At 39.7% G+C, this 21,200-nt stretch overlaps 1 protein-coding gene across 1 annotated transcript; it reads left to right on the plus strand.

The window, feature by feature from the left end:
* Window positions 1-15,462: 15,462 nt before the first annotated feature.
* On the plus strand, window positions 15,463-16,791 carry LOC308704506 (paraneoplastic antigen Ma1 homolog; the record flags this gene model as incomplete). Its single annotated transcript, XM_081388876.1, has 1 exon — window positions 15,463-16,791. The coding sequence occupies one exon, from the start codon at window positions 15,463-15,465 to the stop codon at window positions 16,789-16,791; it is 1,329 nt and encodes a 442-aa protein (XP_081245002.1).
* Between the last annotated feature and the right edge of the window lie 4,409 nt (window positions 16,792-21,200).

The following is a 21,200-nucleotide window of genomic DNA, read 5'->3' on the forward strand; positions in this document are numbered from 1 at the left end:
CCTAAATTCTATGGATATGCTACACTCAATGAACAACATCAACACTTGAATTAAAGGCCTGTCTCTTATAGACGCCCGTCTCAAATACAAGCCGGTGCAGTTCGGCGATTTGGGAAAATAAAAGCCCGGGCTATTATTTGAAGTTTTACGGTATGCCACACCTGTGAGGTGGATGGATTAACTCGGCAAAGGAGAAGTGCTCACTAACACAGATTTAGACAGATTTGTGAACAATATTTGAGAGAAACAGGCCTTTTGGGTACATAGAAAAAGTCTTAGAACTTAGATCTATAATTTTGTTAAGTGTATATAACTGGCTTAAAACCATTTTTCTTTGGTGAAAATACTAACGTAAAATTGCACTACAATATATATTGGTTTAAAATAATAATAAACATGTTCATAAACACAAACTTGTTATGCTGGGTACACACCAAAAGATAATCAGGCTGATTTTGGGCCGATTTCCCCCTTCTGAAAATCCTAGCTGTGTCCCGATTATCTTGATGGTTATAGATTATCTTATCAGATTTTCCCTTGGTGTGAGGTGTGTTAAGAGTGTCCGAACCTGATCGGAAGAACGTCGGAGCCGACCTGATCGCGAATCGCAAATATTCAACATGTTGAATATTTACGATCAGAAATCCTGAAATGTGGGGGGAAGCCCGAGGACAAACGCGCGCATGCTCTGGAGATTATCACGTGAAAGGAAACAATATCCAATCAGAAAGCGAGATGAAGGAAGACGGAAGCATAACAAACGCAGTCATGGCGCAGCACAAACTGAAATTGATGTGGACAGCAGAGATGGAGGATCAGCTTGTTGATTTGTGGCGCAAATGTTTACACAACGTGTTGTGTAAAACTTTTCCAAACACTATCATCGCAATTGCTTCCTGCATATCGTCCGCCATGCTTATTCTGAGGTCTCTAGAGTGTTAACAGTCGAGACTCTGGTTGCATGGTCTTTAGGGTTGGGTATCTAGAACCGGTTCCAAAATTCCAAAAACCGGGGATTCGATAAGTCCCGCGCACTTCAATTCCGCTTATCGATTCCTTACTTTGGTGATGCTCACATGCGCGAGGTGAATGGCAGTGAGCATTTGTTTACAGTTGTATTGATCTGCCAGGACCTGCCTGCCGCACATGCGCTGTACGTTATGTTTACGATGGCGGAGCGCAGCAGACGTTTGAAAGTTTGGTTAAGCTTTTCAAAAAAAGATGAAAATACAGCGAATTGTATCACATGCAAGAAAGACAAACTAGAGCCGCATAATTCTGGATAAAATGAGAACCAGTTTTGTTTAAAATAGAGATCATGAATAAATACATCAGACAATTAATACGAGTCGAGTCTATAATTCCTTAAAGTGTTATATATATATATATATACAGTATATTGTAAATTAAGATGCATTGTCACAGTTTTACTGGTAATAGCCTAAATGTAACAAGAATAAAAGGTAGAAAAAAGTATTTGCTCTCTTTTTTCTCTCCAATAAATATCGGAATCGAAACCAAGAATCGTTAAGAACCGGATTCGATAAGCAGAATCGGAATCGTTAAAATTTAAATGATACCCGACCCTAACGGTCTTTTCACATCATGGCACACCACACACTATATGAGCAAAACGGTTAAATCTAGGATTTTTTGTCCTCATGTTTGTGGTCCATCACATTTTGAAAATCTTATAAGATGTAAAAAATCTTTTGGTGTGTACCCAGCATTAGTTGACACATACCAACATTACTGGAGACGCCTGCAGCTCCAGCAGGAACATCACCTTCAGAACCGCTTTCATCAGGATCACTGGCATCAGAGTCCGTCATACTGATCTCATCTTAAAGAAAAAGAGACATTTAAAACAAGAACATCTTCAGTTTAACCTGTATTGAGAAGTCATTTATGAAACATGACAAATGGCACCGTTTAATAATAATAATCATATTAATAACTAGTATAATACTTCACTAAGATCACTATTATTAGAATTATCGCCTAGACAGTGATATACTAATACTGTCAATGAAAAATTTATATTTTATAATGAGTATATTATTTTACAATAAGAGGTTATAATACTTTCTTAATTTCTTCACTTAAGCTGTTATACTGGCAGAAACCTGCAGTTTAAGTGAAAACAGGTTTATAAACGCATCTTATTGCAAAATTGTATTACTACAAAAAATGTGGATATAATGCGAATGTGAAAATAGAGAGTAACTGGTGCTGGTTGCGTTCCCAAATGCATGTTAAACTTATGGCACATGCAGAGATGGAGTTCACTGCATTCATTCCCTGTGAAACGAGGCATGGAAAAAGCCAGATCATGAGCTGATCGAGCGAGCAAAGTGTGCTCTTCAGTTTGAAACACGCAGCACAACAGACTACAGACTTACTTTCTTATCGTCTTTTGCGATTTGATAAGGGCATTAAGCCATATTGTGCTTTTGATTTTAGTATGTTTGAGAGATGCTTTGCCAAAGCAATTGTGCAAAAAACAAAGACAATTTATGTTATTATGAGGCGTAAAAATATTTTCGGTTCTTTTGGTTCAAACTGTGGAGGGACAGATTAGACTGTGGTGGGTCACTAGAGTAAAGGTAATTAATGGTAACACTATGAATTTTACTCCTCCCAAAAATGCCAAATAATAAACAGGTGACAGCGTATTTTAGGCTATATGACACGTTATAGTGAGATATGACAGCGCTTCTGCAACACGCATCACTGCAGATGAGTAGCTGAGGATCTCTTCAGCATGCTGATGCACAAAATACAAACTAAAAATAAATTAAAGTAAGTCGCAGATGCTCAACACACAGTCATCTTCATTACAAGTAGTGAGAATAAATGATTTTACCAGTGCTGATGCTACTCTCTCTCCTATTGATCTTAAAATTAGCTGATGATACAAAAAATGCTGCTCATAGCGGTAGCTTTCGATGACGTGAACACCGTTAAATCTGATATAGCGCGGGAATTGAAGATCGGATTTATGTCCGTTTTGTGAAGACACATTTATGTGGCCAAGTTTAAATGGAATTGTTTTGACAATGAAATGACCAGGTGTAAAACAGCCCCAAAGATGATGTGAAAAAGTTCTTACTAGACTAGCATTTCCTAAAATGATGCAATGCTCTTTTTATTACCATCTCAACACAGTCTTGATCCTCCAATGATGATTGTTCCTTCTCAGGGCTCACCTGAAAGCAAGGCAAAGAAAGAAAAAATAAACATCTATTAGAGACAAAGGATTCAGAGATTCTCCAAATGAAGCAGCACAGATACTTGACTCCATTAACACTGACTGATCACTGTCATAAAACATAAAATTAAAACAATTTCACATTATCAATGATATACTTGAGCAAAAGAAGGCTGATGACGCCAAACTAATTCAGGTATGATGGGACATTTCAAACCACTCAGTATTAATACTGATCAAATTAATGAGATGAATAGTGACTTAAGATTTAAAACACTGTGACATAAGTTGTAATCAAGTATAAAGTTAAAACCCTATAAATATATGGTCATAACCAATCAGGGATGCATGAAAATAAATGCTCATTATTAAGTGTGCTTGCTGAAAGCGCACACTTATTGTTCTTCTTAAGTTTTCTTATTATTATTATTATTATTATTATTATTATTATTATTCCCGGGAGAAAAATTTTGGCCAGCTCCTGCGCCTAGGCCCTTTGAGACAGAGACACCGTTCCAACTTTAAAACGTTCGGTCAGTACCGGTGTAAGTTGCTCGCGAAGATGACATCACAAGTCCATGTCGTTCGTCCGCCATAGTGGATTGAACAGAAAGCGAAACTAAAGTTTCACAGGTCACAAATTTGGTCCGAACTTCACGAAACTGGACGTACATGATCCTTGGACTAAGCCTCACAAAAGTTACTAGAAGGATTTTTGATTTTTGGAAGCGTTTGCCCGTCACAGCCAAACGAAATCGGCGGCGTAGTCGCCAAAACAGGAAGTAGTTCATATTTCAGGAACGCTGTCACGTATCAAAACCAAACTTTGTACATTAACTCGATACTCCAATGTGAGGATGTACAAGATCTGAATTGTTTTAATTTTTTTTTATTTCAGGCTAATTGACAAACCCATTTACCTATGTCTAGGTTTCAACTCAGACTTTTAGTGTTAATGCATTTAGACAGTAGGTGGCACTGTTGTATTACATTTCACAGAGCTGCCAAGTCAGTGTATAGACTGCATTAGTTTTTACTAGGTTTGCCTTAATAAATGCAGGGCCTGAATTTCGTTTTTTAAACTGGGAGGGAATTCCACCGCTTACATGGGTCACATGGGGGGGATCTAAAGGTTATTAGCCTATGCATCATACATTCGGTCTTCTTCGCTAACCGAACAATTAATTGTCTGTGGCTGTGTTTGTGCGCGCGGGAAATATGCTGCGCATAACAACAGAAAACAAGGAGAAACGTGCAGTCACATGCTCAAACAATCAACAACGTCTCTCTAGATGTGTAAAAACAAGTGGAAAGCGCGAGCGCGCCGCTCTCTCCTTTCCACAAGCGCTTGCTGTCCCGTGGCGTCTGTCGTTGCTATGCAACCGTGAACTCCGATCGCCATGATGACAAGGAAGTATCAGCAAAAGATTAATAGATTTCTAGCCCTTGCATTAGCTTTACTCATGGCCGTAGCCAGCTATGATTTCACCGAGGTCCGGACCTCGGTAATTTTTTTTGTATTCAAAAATAAAATTTCAAGCTCTCTGAATGATTAATTAGCCGTTTAAACCGCGTCACATGTGTGTTTGCAATTCATGTTGCTGCGAGAATGTAGAACAGTGAACGGGGCTTGAGAGCGTGCGTGAGGTGCTTACAACAAAGTAGTTTTTGACGCGTTCGACTCGAGTTCGAATCCGCCTTTTGCCGAACTCGCTCTTCTCCCTTTTCCCAATACACATGAGATGTAAAATGTATAGCCTAACATAAAGGTCTCTAGCGTTATATTTTGCAAACGAACTAAAATCGAAACCGTGATATGGTTTTGTGCTTTATAAAACAGCACAAGACTTTAAGTATCCTATATAGGCATTATGTTTGTGCTGCGTGATTTAAAGAAAAGTGCGCACTTTGCTCACGCGATCAAAGAGTTTATTTCTTGCAAGTGAAGAAGACATTAGGACAAAAGTATTGTAATTTTCCTATAGTGTAATGAAAAATATACTTTTGAAATATTCATTTTCATTTAATACAGTACGTTTATAGGCTATTTTATGTCATAGGAATAATTATATAAATCATTATTATATTATTATACTAATTGTTTGGCGTCCTAAAACACCAGTGATAATTTAATGTAGACTGAGACTCTATATCATAAATAAAAAATATGTTTGAGCCCTCTTTAATGTCTAGGTACAAGTCAATGCTTTTTCTTTGTGCACAGTTCATGGGTTGAAGCCATTTTTTTACAGTCTATGGTTGTAGCCCGTTGAAGCTCTTAATTTTGAGCTCTCAAAGTGCACCAGACTGATGCATTTAACTTTAAAATGTACAAAATGTTCTTGCGGGGGAGCATGTCCCCGAACCCCCCTAGAGGGACAGAGGTTTACCCAACATAGTTTTAAAAATCCTATGGGAAAGAACGATAATTTATTAACTTTACTCCAGCATAGTACAACAAAGTTCCTTTTAATGTCCTAAAATGTACTTGGACAAACTATACATTTGGCCTGCCTTAGGGGGGGCCTACAAGACATTGTGCCCAGGGGCCTCTGAATTCTTAATCCGGCCCTGCACCTCACCCCAGACCTCACTAATTTTCAAACCCTGGTTACGGCCTTGGCTTTACTACTAGATATATTTATGGAGATGAAAAATAATAAGGCGCCCTGTACAGCTATGATCAGCCAGGGTTTCCGCGGGGCATTAAAAAGCATTTTGCTTATTCATGTAAATGTAAATGCGCAATCCCCACATTCCCGCACCGAAATTCAAGCCCTGAAATGGCAGCGGGATGTGTAACTCTAGCATATGGCGCATATGTCATATAAAGTTAGGCAAGGCCAAACAGCGTTATCCATGTTTTGCGATTGCATCGCTAGAGTAAGCTAGTGAAACTGATAGCGTTCTTCATTTAATTACAATATGAGGACTGACGGTAGGCTATAAAAATCAGCGTTTCTGTGTAGGTGATGACAACCATCTTGACAGCAGCAATCAAAGCATCGCTAATTACGGTTGACCTTAATTTGAGATAGTAAATTTGTTCCTAATCAAACACAGCAAAATCCCCAGAGTAAAATTAACTCTGTTCAGAGAACATTTGGTCCCTCTCTACAGAGAGTTAAAATAACTCTGAATCAGAGTTAAAGTTAATGAGATACTTAAGTGATTAATTAAGTGATGATTGGGCATTAATGATGAACATCTGCTGTTAACAAGTTCTCAGCAGAGGAGGATCCAACAACTCCACAAACAGCATTACCAGCTTCACTTATTACTAACCAGGGGTGTGTTTCCCGAAAGCATCGTTGGCCAACTATGGTCGCAAGTTCATCGCAATGTCCATTGAACTCTATTGGTAACGACGGAACTTGCGACCATAGTTGGCCAACGATGCTTTCGGGAAACGCACCCCAGACTGACTTTATTTCTGGCAGACATCTACAGAAGGTCTTATTAAGAATTAACAGAGGTTTAGATGTTGATGATTTATTGAAAATGTATGATTACCATTATAGTGATGAGTGTTTCCTTCAGTTGGGCAGTTTGACTCTTCTTGCAAGTTTGTGGTTTTTGTAACAGCTTTTACTAAAACATGTAATTTGTTACAAAGAAAACCAAAAACAAAGATGATCAGGTGATATAGTGTTTAACAGCAGATAGTAAAAAAAAAATGAGCTTATATCGTCACTGTCCAAAAGTGGTCATTTGATGTTAATAGATTATATTCACTAACAATACTCTCTTGCTACAGATTGGACATTTTGAATTTTTAAAATACATAATAGGGGATTTTTTTTTTTAAACAAAGACATCAATAATCAGCTTATGAATCTCAACAATGGTGACATGCTTCATGCTGCAATGCATGCTGGGAGCCACAATAGTATAAAACTCATGGCTCCCAGGATGCATTGCGGCATGAAACATGTTACCATTGTTGAGATTCATAAGCTGATTCTTGATGTCTGTGTCTTAGAAAAAAAAAATCCCCTATTATGTATTTAAAAAAATTCAAAATGTCCAATTTGTGGCAAGAGAGTATTGTTAGTGAACATAATCTATTAACATCAAATGACCACTTTTGGACAGTGATGATATAAGCGCATCATTCTACTTTTTGTTGTTGAAAACTAGATCACCTGAACATCTTTGCATCTGGCATTCTTTGCAACAAATTACATGTTTTGGTAAAAGCTGTTACAAAAACCATAAACACTCAAAAATATAAGCTAGAGTCAAACTGCCCAACTAAAGGAAACATTCATCACGATAATGGTGATCATACATTTTCAATAAATCGTCAACATCTAAACCTCAATTCTCAATACGAACTTCTGTAAACGTATGACAGAAATAAAGTTAGTCTGGTTAGTAATAAGTGAAGCTGGTAATGCTGTTTATGGAGTTGTTTAATCCTCCTCTGCTGAGAACTTGTTAACAGCAGATGTTCATCATTAATGCCCAATCATCACTTAATTAATCACTTAAGTATCTCATTAACTTTTACTCTGTTTCAGAGTTATTTTAACTCTCTGTAGAGAGGGACCAAATGTTCTCTGAACAGAGTTAATTTTACTCTGGGGATTTTGCTGTGAAGGGAACACTCAACCACAGAACAGCTGGGTAAGTTTTGTATTGGCTTATTGGATACAGTAAATGAAGACTGTCATCACCTACACAGAAACGCTGATTTTTATAGCCTACCGTCAGTCCTCATGTTGTAATTAAATGAAGAACGCTATCAGTTTCACTATTAGCTTACTCTAGCGATGCAATCAACAACATGGATAACGCTGTTTGGCCTTGCCTAACTTTATATGCACAATCTTGAAAAAAGTACTATTGTTGAAATTCTCACATCAAGCAAACTTCAACGCACCCTTATCCACTACCTGCTAACGTTAGTGAACCGCACCAGAGCAAGCACACTTTGCAGTTCCTCCGGAAATGCACTTTTCTAGTTGATGTTATCGTTGTCAATCCGATAAGAAAATTAGGCCGCTATATTAACACTAATAAATAATGGATTTCTTCCTTCAGCTTCAGATGTGCGCTGTTCACCATGATGGTTTTGAAATGTTTGAATCACAAATCTGTGAAATCAGCGCATTGTTACAGGGAGAGTTCACTTGTGGAATTGTAAGTTGTAATATTTTTTATTTTTGTTATATATCTGATTTATCTCATATAGGATGCATTTGGCTGAGTTAATGAGTGCTGCAGTAAACACTTCACTGTAGGCCTACCGGTGGTCAGCAAAACATTAATTATGATTGGGACTGTCATATATACATAACACTATAATGAGCAAACTATTGCATTAAAAACGTTGTGAATTCTTTGGGTTTAGTTGCTGTGTTTCAGCGTGTTGTCCTGGGAGGAGCGCATCCACAACAGGAGTTTCACTATGTAATAGTTGATTACTATTAATAATAGCTCAAGTTAATCTGTGCATGATTTTGTGCAAGTATAAGTTGTAATATTGTGTTTATTTTGTATAAATATCTAATTTATCATATATAGGTTGTGTTCCGTTGAGCTAAAACCATCTAACAAAGCCTCAGTTTAGGGGTGTTCCTTCAGCTCTTTAGGCCATTTCATTTTAAGTTTAATGTTGTCTAATAACTTGTTTGCATTTTAATTTCATTTGATTTATTATTATTATTATTATTATTATTAAGGCAATAGATGTTTTGGTAAAACTTCACAATACATATGTTATTGCATTAACTAACATGAACTAACAGAGAAAAACTTTTGTTAATGTGAGTTAATAAAATATGTGAGTTCATGTTAGTTCACAGTGCATTAAATTAACAGTTGCTGTGTTTCAGCGTGTTGTCAACACTGGATCCTAAAATGTCTTGGAAAATGTTGAGATTAACGTTAAGTAAGATAAACATTAAGTAAATCATGTAGAAGTATTGTTCATTCATTGTTAGTTCATGTTAACTAATACTAACAAGATGAAACCTTTTTATAAAGTATTGCCATTTTTTTATAAAGAAAGTTGGAAATATGAATGTAAAATTTATTTTAGAAGCTAAGAAACCTTACACTGGTTCAAACTAGGCCACTGTACTGTATATGTTTGATTTATGTTGAAGTGTTTGGGACAACGAGGACAAGCAGCTAAATTTTCAGGCAGGAATCAGACCATATTTATATAAGCCTCCCGCGAAACGAGACAAACACCGATAGCCGCACCCTCATGGGCTCTGGCCGCACCCTTTCGCCATGGCACGTGACCGAAAGAGAAGAGAGGTCGTTTCGAGGGGTGGGGGGGGGGGGTAAATGTATTTGATTAAAGATTATAAGGGTACATGAATTTTGAAAAAATAATGAAGTGCACAGATAAATCATTTATAATAAACACTACAATATTACATATAAAAAGAAGATTTGTCAAATTTGATTTCATGCCGACTTTAAATGATGTGCATTTCGTTTTTGTAATCAGGCTTTCAAAGTATATCAAATCTCTGGCTTCTGACTGGGACGGGGACGGACTCTTCATTTCGAGAGTGGAGGGTTCAACCTCACTGAGAGTCTACAAAACATAACATTAGACATGAAACAGTGGTGTAAATGTGTGAACACTAGATCTCACAGATGTCTCTGCTTCGTTTGCTCGTTCTCTTCCAGCACAACTCTCACTTACCTTGTCTAGTCCCACAGTCAGAGCAGCACAACCACTGCCTGATGACCACTGGCTCTTATGGCTCATCTGAGAATATGAAATTAAGCGTTACATACAGAAACACTTCACCTAAGAGTTTAAAAAAAGCATTATGTAGCCTTTTTGAAAATTCAGGGCTATAATGAAAATAAAAATAAAAAGCACTGGCAAAATAGTGAGTTTTATGTTTGTAGTATTTTTTTTCTTTAGTATTTTTTTTTTCTTCTAAAAAAAAAAATATTTGTTTAAAGGTTTTGCCAATGTAAGCTTCTTAACAAGAGTGTACCTTTAAGTTCTGAAAAAATGTTGAAATTGTATGCGTCTGTTCTTAATCAATGAGAGTTTGTGCCCAGCTAACACACGACGTCGCAGTTACGTAATTTATTCGTACTTTTTGGTCATTTCATGACTTACCAACTGACAACGTAACTACAACGTCGTATGCTCGGAATTTCATTACCATCATATTACCAAACCACAACGTCGTCAGTACGTCCTCCTAACGTTATAAGATAACCAACTACGTTCCAGATACGTACTCTATTCGTAATATCTTGGTAATTTCATGACTTACTGGCAACGGAACTGCAACGTAACAAGACCGTAATTTCATTACCATCATATTACCAACCCACAACGTCGTCAGTACGTCCTCCTAAGGTTATAAGATAACCAACTACGTTCCAGATACGTACTCTATTCGTAATAACTTGGTAATTTCATGACTTACTGGCAACGGAACTGCAACGTCACGGGCCCGTAATTTCATTACCATCTTATCAGACTGCATTTCTATGAAATATTTTATTTGTTTCAATTGTTTGTTTAGTATTCCGTACTGTACGTTTGAAATACGTTCATTTTATTCAAGTAAGGTTATAATTTTAGATGTTTATGTTTGTAAATGTTGCGTGGCTTTGACTTTTTAATGGGCGTGCGCGTGAACCTTCGAGTCGCCCTCAAACACTGAGGCGGAGATGAGTTGCCATGGAAACGGCGCGTCACCGACCAGCCCAATGACTGCAACTGACAAAGCGGCAGAACTCCGTCTCTCGCTGTTGTTTTCACTGCTTTCAGGTGAGTTTAGTCTCTAAAAATCACACAAATAATACACACAACTGTTCTTGACACTTCTCGTACTTGTAATTGATACGCTTCTGTTGAATATTTGCTTTATAGAAATGGTTTAGTGTCTTAGGAAAAAGTCCGTTAGCATCTCAACCGTTTTCAGAAGAGATAACGTTATGCTAACTTCATAGCTTGAGCTTTTGATATGAAAGTTTAGGATTTTAATCGCATCTTATGGGTAGATGAGAGGTTTTGATAGTTTTGTAAAAAATAAGTTAGTTTGGAAGTGAGCTAATTTATTTAACATAAACGTATTTAACATAAACGTACTCGATGACGTCACTTAACGTTACATGGAGTGTGAAAATAGGCTGAAACTAGCTCAGTGGTAAACACAAATTGATAAAACTAGTTCTGTGATTTCAGCATCAACAAAATAATCCTTCTACAACAGAGGGAAGCTCCACGACTTCAATATTTCTGAAGAAAGCTGCTGCCAGAGAAGTTGGAAACAGGTGAAGTGAGGAAGCTCATTAAATAACTTCATATCCATTTTCTCACAATATTTTGTCACCTACTGTACATCACCATGCATCTGTTATTTTAAATTCTCATATTTACATTTACATTTATTTGTTTAATTTATTTTAAGAAAGTTTTGACATCCAAACTTAAGTGAAACTGTATGAGCAATATGAATAAGTGAATAAGTAAAACTAAAAACATAGATGAAACATTTAAGATTATTATCAGTGTTGAAAACAGCAGTGCTGCTTCATATTTTTGTGTTTTTCAGGGTTATTTGATGAATGAAAGAAAAAAAAAAAAGCATCATTTATTTGAAACAAAAATATTTACTCTCTCTTCTGGTCAATTTAATGCATCCTTGCTGAATAAAATATGATTTTTATTTTTATTTTTACTCTATTGAACCCAAACTTTTGAACAGTAGTGTATATGTTGGGTCTATTTAACAATGAATTCTGGAGAGAGAAAAAAGAAAATTGTTTAAACTTTTACATTGGTTTACACAAAAAGATTAATCAGCACAACTGTTTTCAACATTGATAATACTCAGAAATGTTTAGGACGTTTGCATTGTAAGAATGTATAGTATTCAAATATTAAAATGCTGACTCGTGAGGCCATGTTTTCTTTTTAAAATCAGATGATTTCCTATTATTTCAATAGAATGTAAGGGAATAACTCTAGAATAACCTTTCTGATAATATTTGGGGCCCAGAAACACTATCCTAATTTAAATCTAGATTAAAGACACATCTCTTTAGCCAAGCATTCAATTAACACATCTCATAATCTTGCACTATATGTGATGAAATAGTAAAAAGTGCACATGTAAATAATATGAACAGCAGCAATGCTAATCTTTCTCCTGTTGTCTCCCTGTTTCTATCTCAGGATGCTCAGCATATTTTACTAGAGATTACAGCAGCTCCAGTTCGGATCCAGGCTCCAGCCTCACTTGGGAAGACTTCTAATGACATCAACACTCTTGAAGACAATGTGTTTAAACAATTTTCAGATGTTAAATGATATTTTAAAGTGTTTAAACTAATTTAAGTTATGTCAGGTGGTACAGCAAAAATATTATGTATTGTAGTTGTACCACCTGACATGGAAAGTGTACCACCAACCTACCCATACTTGAAATTAGCAGTTTTTATCAGTATTTGAAAGAGCTCTACAAACTTTTTCACTATGCAAAAGAGATCAGTTAGGCTCCTCTGGATGATGCATTATCATGTTTACTGTTATTACCTTGTAAATTCATAATAACATTTGAGAATATACAAATGGCGGACAAAAGTTTTCTACTGATATTTATAAAAAACAATTAAATGAAAGGCTTCAAACCTAAAATGATGGAATAGTTTTTATTTTGTTATTATTAAGACACCATTTTAAATTGTTTTCTTAATCTGTTTATTTGTTCGGACAGTTGCACCACCACCTGACATTTTAGGAGTTTAATGCTGCCTTCAGGAATAATCATAAATAGGCCTAGTTTCCTAGTTAAAAAAAAAAAGGACATTGTAATTATGACTTCAGAAGAAGAAAAGCAAAATATGTATTATTAAATGTACAAAAAAAATAATTTCAAACTAAGGTTTTATAGAATATAGTGATACATGTCATTAAGTTATCAAATTATTTTAAAAGGAAATAATGCACTTGCCACAACATAACTTTGTGACAATGTTTAGAAAAATATACAAGCGATTTTTAAACAAAACTGTCTTATATAGATTCTATCTTTCAGTGCTAATTGCTTTGTGTATTTAAATGTTAAATGGGAAAACACTCAACTGTTCCTTTTTCTTGCATTTTTCTTTTCTTATTCTTGCTTTGTTATTAGGGCCACCAAAATGAAGACGTGTAGGAGTAGTTTGATGTTCAAGCTTTTGAGGAAAATCTTGTTCATTTAAATGTATAACCTGTTTGCAAACTGTTTTTGCTGTTTGTGCTTTGTTCTATAGTAAATGAACTGAATTAACCAAATTTTGAGTCTGTATATCGTTCATATGTCGTTGAAAAAGTCTCTAAAATAGTTTTGGGCCAATGAGGACAAGTTAAATTAGACCACTGCATGTCCGCCCATATTATTAAAAACTAAAATGACCAACTGGTTACCAACACACGACTGTCGATCCACAACGTTGCCACGACGTCGCCGTTACCTGCTGACAACGTTACAAAGTTACGTTGTAGCAACGTATCTGGGAATTTCACTTTTCCGGTTGCCACGACGTAACTAATTACGTCGCCACGACGAAAGTTTGGTCACCAGATTACGTTGCAGTTACGTAACAGTCACGTATTTGTGTTAGCTGGGGCGGGGGAGTTCGGTGAAGGAGAGAAGGGTGGATGATAATTTGTTGTTGGAGGAGTAAAATTGAGCAAGCTGACTCTTGGACAGAGACTAATTCTTCTCTGCTGTCTGAACTGAGTTGATGAACAGTTTGTTTACGATTCGTTACGAAATTTCGAGCGGTGAGGAGAAGACTGGATCCGAAATCTCGAGGGAGAGTGGAGGACTCGGTTGGAGCTCCTGGCGGAAATTCAACCACGGCCTAATGGAGGACTGATTCATCGGGCATCGTGGATTTGAGATTGCTACCTTCTTATTTTTTTTTTGGTTTGAAGATATTCGGGACCTTGGACCGTCATCGCGCATTATAGCCTTCATGTTCATGCACATGCAGATGAGTGAGTAACGTACATTTGGACTGAGCTCTGTTGAATCTCATCGTTTGGAGGAAAAGTGCACCAACGGTTCATGGAAATTGTACATGTACTGGTTTAGAGACTAAGTTTGTGGGTTCTCATTTTTGTTATTGAGGTATTGAGTGTTTAAAATCTGTTTTTACACATGTAAAGGGGTTTGAAATGAGTGAACGGATTATCAAAGACTCGTTTAACGAATCAATTTAAGAGTCATTTGATTACGAACGAGTTAATAGAAGAGTCATTTGATTACGAACGAGTCAATAGAAGGGTCATTTGATTACGAACGAGTTAATAGAAGAGTCATTTGATTACGAACGAGTTAATAGAAGAGTCATTTGATTACGAACGAGTTAATAGAAGAGTCATTTGATTACGAACGAGTTAATAGAAGAGTCATTTGATTACGAATGAGTCAATAGAAGTCATTTGATTACGAACGAGTCAATAGAAGAGTCATTTGATTACGAACGAGTCAATATAAGAGTCATTTGATTACAATTGAGTCATATTAAGAAGGAAATTTGAGTTATTTTTGGGTTTAAACGTGTAAACCAGTCCTATATGTTCAAATAAGTATTAATTGTTGTTAATAAGAGTATTTGAGGTAACTGTTTTTTTTTGGGGGGGGGGGGGGGGGTCTGACTATTTTAAGTCTCTGTAGTACTACTGATTTTGGATCAGTTAAAAGGTTGCACTATATAAATGTGATATCTGTATTTTTGGTTTCCCTGAACCAGTTTACGATTCCATCACTGTGTAAGGCAATTATTCAGTAGTTTCATATTCCTGTCATTTATTTATTTTTCTTTGTTTTTGTTTATTTTTATTTTTATTTGTTAGTTTGTTTTTGTTTTGGGATTATTCAATAAACCCCAGGGTTTATTATAACTTTCTTATGCTCAACCTGTTTGTTTTATTCTCAAACCCCTGAGAATATGTTTATTGGAGGCACCGCGCTATAGAACAAATTATTATTGTAGTATACTGGTAGCTAACTGTTCATTCTTCAGGGGAAGGACCAGACATTACCCTTTACTACTACTGGGATACCAGGGCTCCTTTACTATTATTATACGAGTGTACCCGGTTGGGGAGGGTTACATTTTGGAGGCACCGCTGGGATCTCTTTTCCCTGTGGTGAATACATTTTTTTTGGTGAACTATGGACCTGTCTAAGGCTGGTGAGTGGAGCCGCCAGGCTAAGCTCGATCCTCACAAATGTGTAATTCTTAGCAGGGTGCCAATTGATATGGCTGAGGATATAATTGCAGAAGTGCTAAACTCAGTGAAAGTGTTTGGTTGCCCTAAAGTACGGGGGCGTCGTGGGGACACCACTGGTTTGCAGATGTTCTTGTTGGTGGAAACTAGCCTGGAGATCGACGTTAACACTGTTCCACCAGAAGTAGGCATTTCTGGAGTTGTGGGGCCATGGGGGGTACATGTCCCTGCATGTGAGGTGGCCCCTGAGCTGACGGAAAAGGGCAGTGATTTTCAGGAGAAATTAATGAGTTGGCTGAATCAGGAGGGTAGGTCCTTAGATGATGTGAGGCCTCTGATTAGTTCTGACCAACCTGCTAATGTAAGTGCAAATTTAGTACACGCCCTCGATCGGCTGGTGGAAAAGTGTACTCAGGCGCCTGTTGAGTCTTTGAGCTATCGCAAACTACGGGTGTTTTCTGGCCTACAACCTGTTCCCTCAGGAGAGGATGATTATGACTCTTGGATGGAACAGGCCACACAGATGGTTAGCGAATGGCAGTGTGCTGAGTCCACAAAAAAGCAAAGAATTGTGGAAAGTTTGAGGGGGCCTGCAGCTGACATAGTCCGTTTTGTTAAAATGGGTAGTTCAGAGGCCACGGCCACAGACTATCTAATGGCCTTAGATACCGCTTATGGGAGTACGGAAAGTGAGACAGATCTGACTGTGAAGTTCAGCTGTACTTACCAAGAGCCTGGTGAAAAGCTCTCAAGCTACTTGTATCGGCTGGACAAGATTCTCCATCGTCTCTTCTTAAAAGGGGGTATCAAAGTGGAAGACCTGAATCGGAAACGTATGGAACAGGTTGTTAAAGGTGCCCTTACATCGGATACAGTAGCGTTGAGGCTTAGAATGATGTACAGTTTGCGTGATCCACCTGGGTTTTCTCAGCTGCTGCGTGAGGTCAGAGAGGAGGAAAATTGGATAAGCACACGGGCTAGTGCTAAGCCTGTTGTAAATTCTAAACCTGCTGTGGCTATGCAAATGGGGTCTGCTTTGGATGATGTAGAGGTTTTGAAAAGAGAGGTAAAGGAATTGACCACTCAGGTAGGCAAGCTGTTGAAAAATGTCACGTCTCTACCTGTAGGCGATGTCACTACCCAGATCCCTTGTGTGGGACCTGCTAAGGCGTCTGGGTTTTCCACTGCAGCTGCAAGTAAAGGTTCAGACGTCATTTCCAGGGCAGGGATTTTCTGTTATAAGTGTGGAGAAGATGGCCACACTCGAAGGGAGTGTCAAGGGGTAGAGGATCTGCGTAAAGTGAACCAGAAACTGATTAGACGGAGCAGGTTGGCGGGAAACTTCAACGGAGCTCTGTGAAGGAACGGCTCAGAGCTCCGGCTACCACCCGTTCCGATTCTTTTTCTTCAATGAGTACAGATGTTCATGGTCTTCCTGTTGGACTGGTGGGGCCATCTTTGGAAGTCCCTGTACAAATTGAAGGGGTTTATACTAAGGCCTTGTTGGACAGTGGTTCACAGGTGACAATTCTCTATCGCAGTTTCTATCAAACTTACCTGAAGCACTTACCTGTTCAGCCTGTTGAGAATTTGGAAATCTGGGGTTTGAGTGCGCACAAGTATCCGTACGATGGGTATTTGCCCCTTCGTCTGGAGTTTACTGCGGCTGTTGCTGGAGTACCTCAGGTGGTCGACACCCTTGCGTTAGTCTGTCCTGACCCTCAGCCAGAGCAAAAAGTAGCTATTTTAGTGGGCACAAATACCACGTTAGTACGACAGCTGTTTGAAGCCTGTAAAAAGGAGGCTGGAGAGGATTTTCTGAGTGTTCTGTCTGTCCATCCAGTGGTTCGTGCTGCATATGAGACAATTAGTGAGGGTGATAGTCAGGGAGACCGTTCTGGTCCCCATGGTACCATTTGGTTCCTGCAGCACAAGCCAGTAACTTTGAAACCTGGGGAAACTGGTCAAATACAGGGAAGACCTAAACTTAGAGCTGACTTAGGGGACAAGCTTGTGTTAATCGATCAACCTTTTGAAAATACTGATTTAGGAGAACTGATGGTGAGACCAGAGTTAAGGCTTGCTTCTGTGATGTCAAACCACCTAGTGGCAGTCACAGTCAAGAATATGTCTAGCCGCAGCTTGCTTGTGACACGGGGTACTCCTATTGCCCATGTATTCCCTGTAGAGGTGCTGTCTCAGTCTACAGCTGTGAGGGCTGTTTCCGAGTCAAACGATCTGACTATGGACTCCTTTAACTTTGGAGATTCTCCTCTTCCTTTGGAGGCCAGGCGCCAACTATGCGAGAAACTTCTAGAAAGGAGAGACGTGTTTTCTTCCCATGAATGGGATGTGGGTTGTTCTCACAGTACGGTTCATGAAATCAGGCTGACTGATCCCACTCCTTTCCGGGAGAGGTCTCGGCGTTTAGCTCCCAAAGACTTGGAGGATGTGCGGGAACACTTGGTTGAGTTGCAAAAGTGTGGCATAATTTCTGAGTCTAGAAGTCCGTACGCGTCTCCCATCGTGGTGGTGCGGAAAAAGTCAGGAAGTGTTAGGATGTGTGTGGACTATCGCACCTTGAATCGCAGAACCATTCCCGACCAATATACTGTACCGCGGATTGAGGATGCATTGCACAGTCTCTCAGGCAGCCAGTGGTTTACCGTGCTAGATTTGAGGAGCGGTTACTATCAGATACCGATGAGCCCTGAGGACAAAGAGAAAACGGCGTTCATTTGTCCACTCGGATTCTATGAGTTTGAACGGATGCCTCAGGGGATTTGTGGGGCACCAGCTACCTTCCAACGAGTCATGGAGCGTACTGTGGGTGACATGAATTTCCTGGAGGTGCTGGTGTACCTCGATGACCTGATAGTATTCGGACAGACTCTAGAAGAGCATAACATGAGGCTGCTCAAGGTGCTGGATAGGCTGCGTGAAGAGGGTCTGAAACTGTCAGTGGACAAATGCCAATTTTGTCGAACCTCAGTAACCTATGTAGGGCATGTAGTGTCTAAAGACGGTATTTCCACTGACCCATCGAAAGTGGAGGCGGTGGTTACTTGGCCAAGGCCTCAGACTGTGACACAATTAAGGTCATTTCTGGGGTTTTGTGGGTATTACCGTAGATTTGTGAGGGGGTATTCAAGCCTTTGTCGCCCTCTGAATCAGTTGTTGGGTGATGGTGTCTCACAGGAACCGGGGAAGAAACATTCCCTGGGCAGAGCTGCTGACACTTTGGTGTCCCGTTGGGATGAGTCATGTGAGTGTGCATTCCGGGAATTGAAACAGAGGTTAACGCAAGCCCCAATACTGGCATTTGCAGATCCTCAGCGGCCATATGTTTTACATGTGGACGCCAGCTTGGATGGGTTGGGAGGTGTTCTTTATCAACCACATGCTGAGGGGCTGCGTCCCGTTGCGTTCATCAGCCGTAGTTTGTCCCCTTCTGAGAGAAATTATCCGGCTCATAAGCTAGAATTTTTAGCTCTAAAATGGGCTGTGGTAGACAGGCTGCATGAATATTTGTACGGGGTTACATTTGAGGTGAGGACTGATAACAATCCCCTCACGTACCTCCTAACTTCGGCCAAGTTGGATGCTACGGGACACCGATGGCTATCGGCGTTGTCTACGTACAGTTTCAGCCTTAAGTACAGACCGGGAAGGAAAAATGTGGATGCTGATTCTTTATCGCGTCGCCCGTACTTTTGTGAGGTTGCGGGAGGAGATTGGGAGGAGATTTCAGAATCTGGGGTGCGATCTTTGTGCCAGGCAGCGGCATCTGGGGAGACTGCGAGGGTAGGGAGCTGCCCTTTTGAGAGTTCTTGGGAGAGTGAGGCTACCAAGGCTCATGGCAATGTAGTGTCTTTTACCCCAACACTGGCGAGGAATTCAGACGCTGATTTGAGGGAGGCTCAGGGGCAGGACCCATGTTTGAATAAGATTATCTTGGCTATCAGCCAGAACAAACCTTATGATAGCGTGGTCTGTGACTTGCCTGAATTTCATCTTTGGAAGAGGGAGTGGGGAAATCTGATGGTGTTAAACGGATTGCTGTATAGAGTGGTCACTCTTGAGGGTGGGCATAGACGGCAGCAAGTAGTGCTTCCACCTGTGCTTTGTAGTGATGTACTGAACTCTCTTCATGATGACAATGGCCATTTTGGGTTTGACAAAACATATGCTTTGGTAAAGGACAGGTTCTACTGGCCTGGTATGAAGGAGGCCGTGAAACACTATTGTAGGGGTTGTGAACGATGTGTGGTGAGAAAGACTTTGCCCCGTAAGACAGCGTCCATGCAGCACATGCAGAGCTCAGGGCCTCTTGATCTTGTGTGCATTGACTTCTTGACTATTGAAGCAGACAGCCATAATGTGAGTAATGTGTTAGTTGTTACAGACCATTTTACTCGTTACGCACAGGCTTTTCCTGCACGAGATCAAAAGGCCTTGACAGTGGCTAAAATCCTGTGTGAGAAGTACTTTGTACATTATGGTCTGCCAACCAGGATTCATTCGGATCAGGGTCCCGACTTTGAGAGTCGTCTGGTGAAAGATATGCTTGCCGTGTTGGGGATTAAGAAGTCCCGTACTACTCCCTACCATCCTCAGGGCGATCCCCAACCGGAAAGATTTAATCGGACGCTCCTAAATATGTTGGGTACCCTGGATCCGAAAAAGAAAGCCCAGTGGAGTCAGTACATCCCACAGTTAGTACATGCGTATAATTGTACGCAGCATGAGGCTACGGGGTACTCCCCGTATTTTCTCATGTTCGGGCGTGAGCCTAGCTTGCCAGTGGACATTTGTTTCGGAACAAACAAAGGGGGCGGTTCAGTGTCACCATCGGTGTATGTGCAGAATCTGAGGAGGAACCTGAGAGCAGCTCATGAGCTGGCGGCTGAAGCTGCTGAAAGAAAGAATTTGTCTAATAAGAGAAGGTATGATCAGAAGGTGCATGAATGTGTCCTTAACCCTGGTGATAGGGTGTTTATCAGGAACTTAGGTCTGAGGGGGAAGCACAAGCTGGCTGATCGCTGGAGTTCAGTTATTTACGTGGTAGATAAACAGTTGACAAATCTGCCTGTATACCAGCTGACTCCAGAAAAGGGTGATGGACCCAAGAAGGTTTTGCATAAAGATCATATTCTTCCTGTGAGCTCACACATGAGGGTTAGGGGGGAAGGAAAGGTGACTACTTGTGGTGATGTCCCTAAGAGAAAATTGAAGGATTCTGATGGGCTTGGAGTTCAAGAGATGGGAGCAGCGGAAGTCGGGTCTGAATCCGACTCTGACTCTGAGTCCGAATATGATTACGGTCCGTTTCTGTATGGAGGACCGTCGTTATTTTACGGGGAGAGAGCTGTAACTGAAAAAGAAAAGAGAGTGGTTGAAAATCTTGAGATGGTTCCTGAAAGAAGTGAGGTGGAACCCGAGTTGGGTGAGAAAGATGGGGGTTTCCCGGCTGACCAGGAAGAAGAAATAGTGAGGTCAGAATTTCTGAAGGGGTTGGACCATATAAGAGCTGATCCAGAATGTGTTGGGTGTGGGAGAGGGTATAACGAAAATGCTGGCCCTGTGCATGAAATGCAATTGAGGAGGTCTAATAGGGAAAGGAAACCACCGGCAAGGTTTACTTACCCAAACTTGGGAGTTCCTACTCACGAGCTGGTGGTTACCTCTAAAGGGTGTGAGGTGTGTTCAAGCCAACAACGTGTTCCCCTTAGAGGTCACAACAATGAGAATTCTCATGTTTGGTGGTGT

The sequence above is a fragment of the Scardinius erythrophthalmus genome (genome assembly GCF_964197995.2).
Source record: "Scardinius erythrophthalmus genome assembly, chromosome: 16".
Classification (NCBI taxonomy): domain Eukaryota; kingdom Metazoa; phylum Chordata; class Actinopteri; order Cypriniformes; family Leuciscidae; genus Scardinius; species Scardinius erythrophthalmus.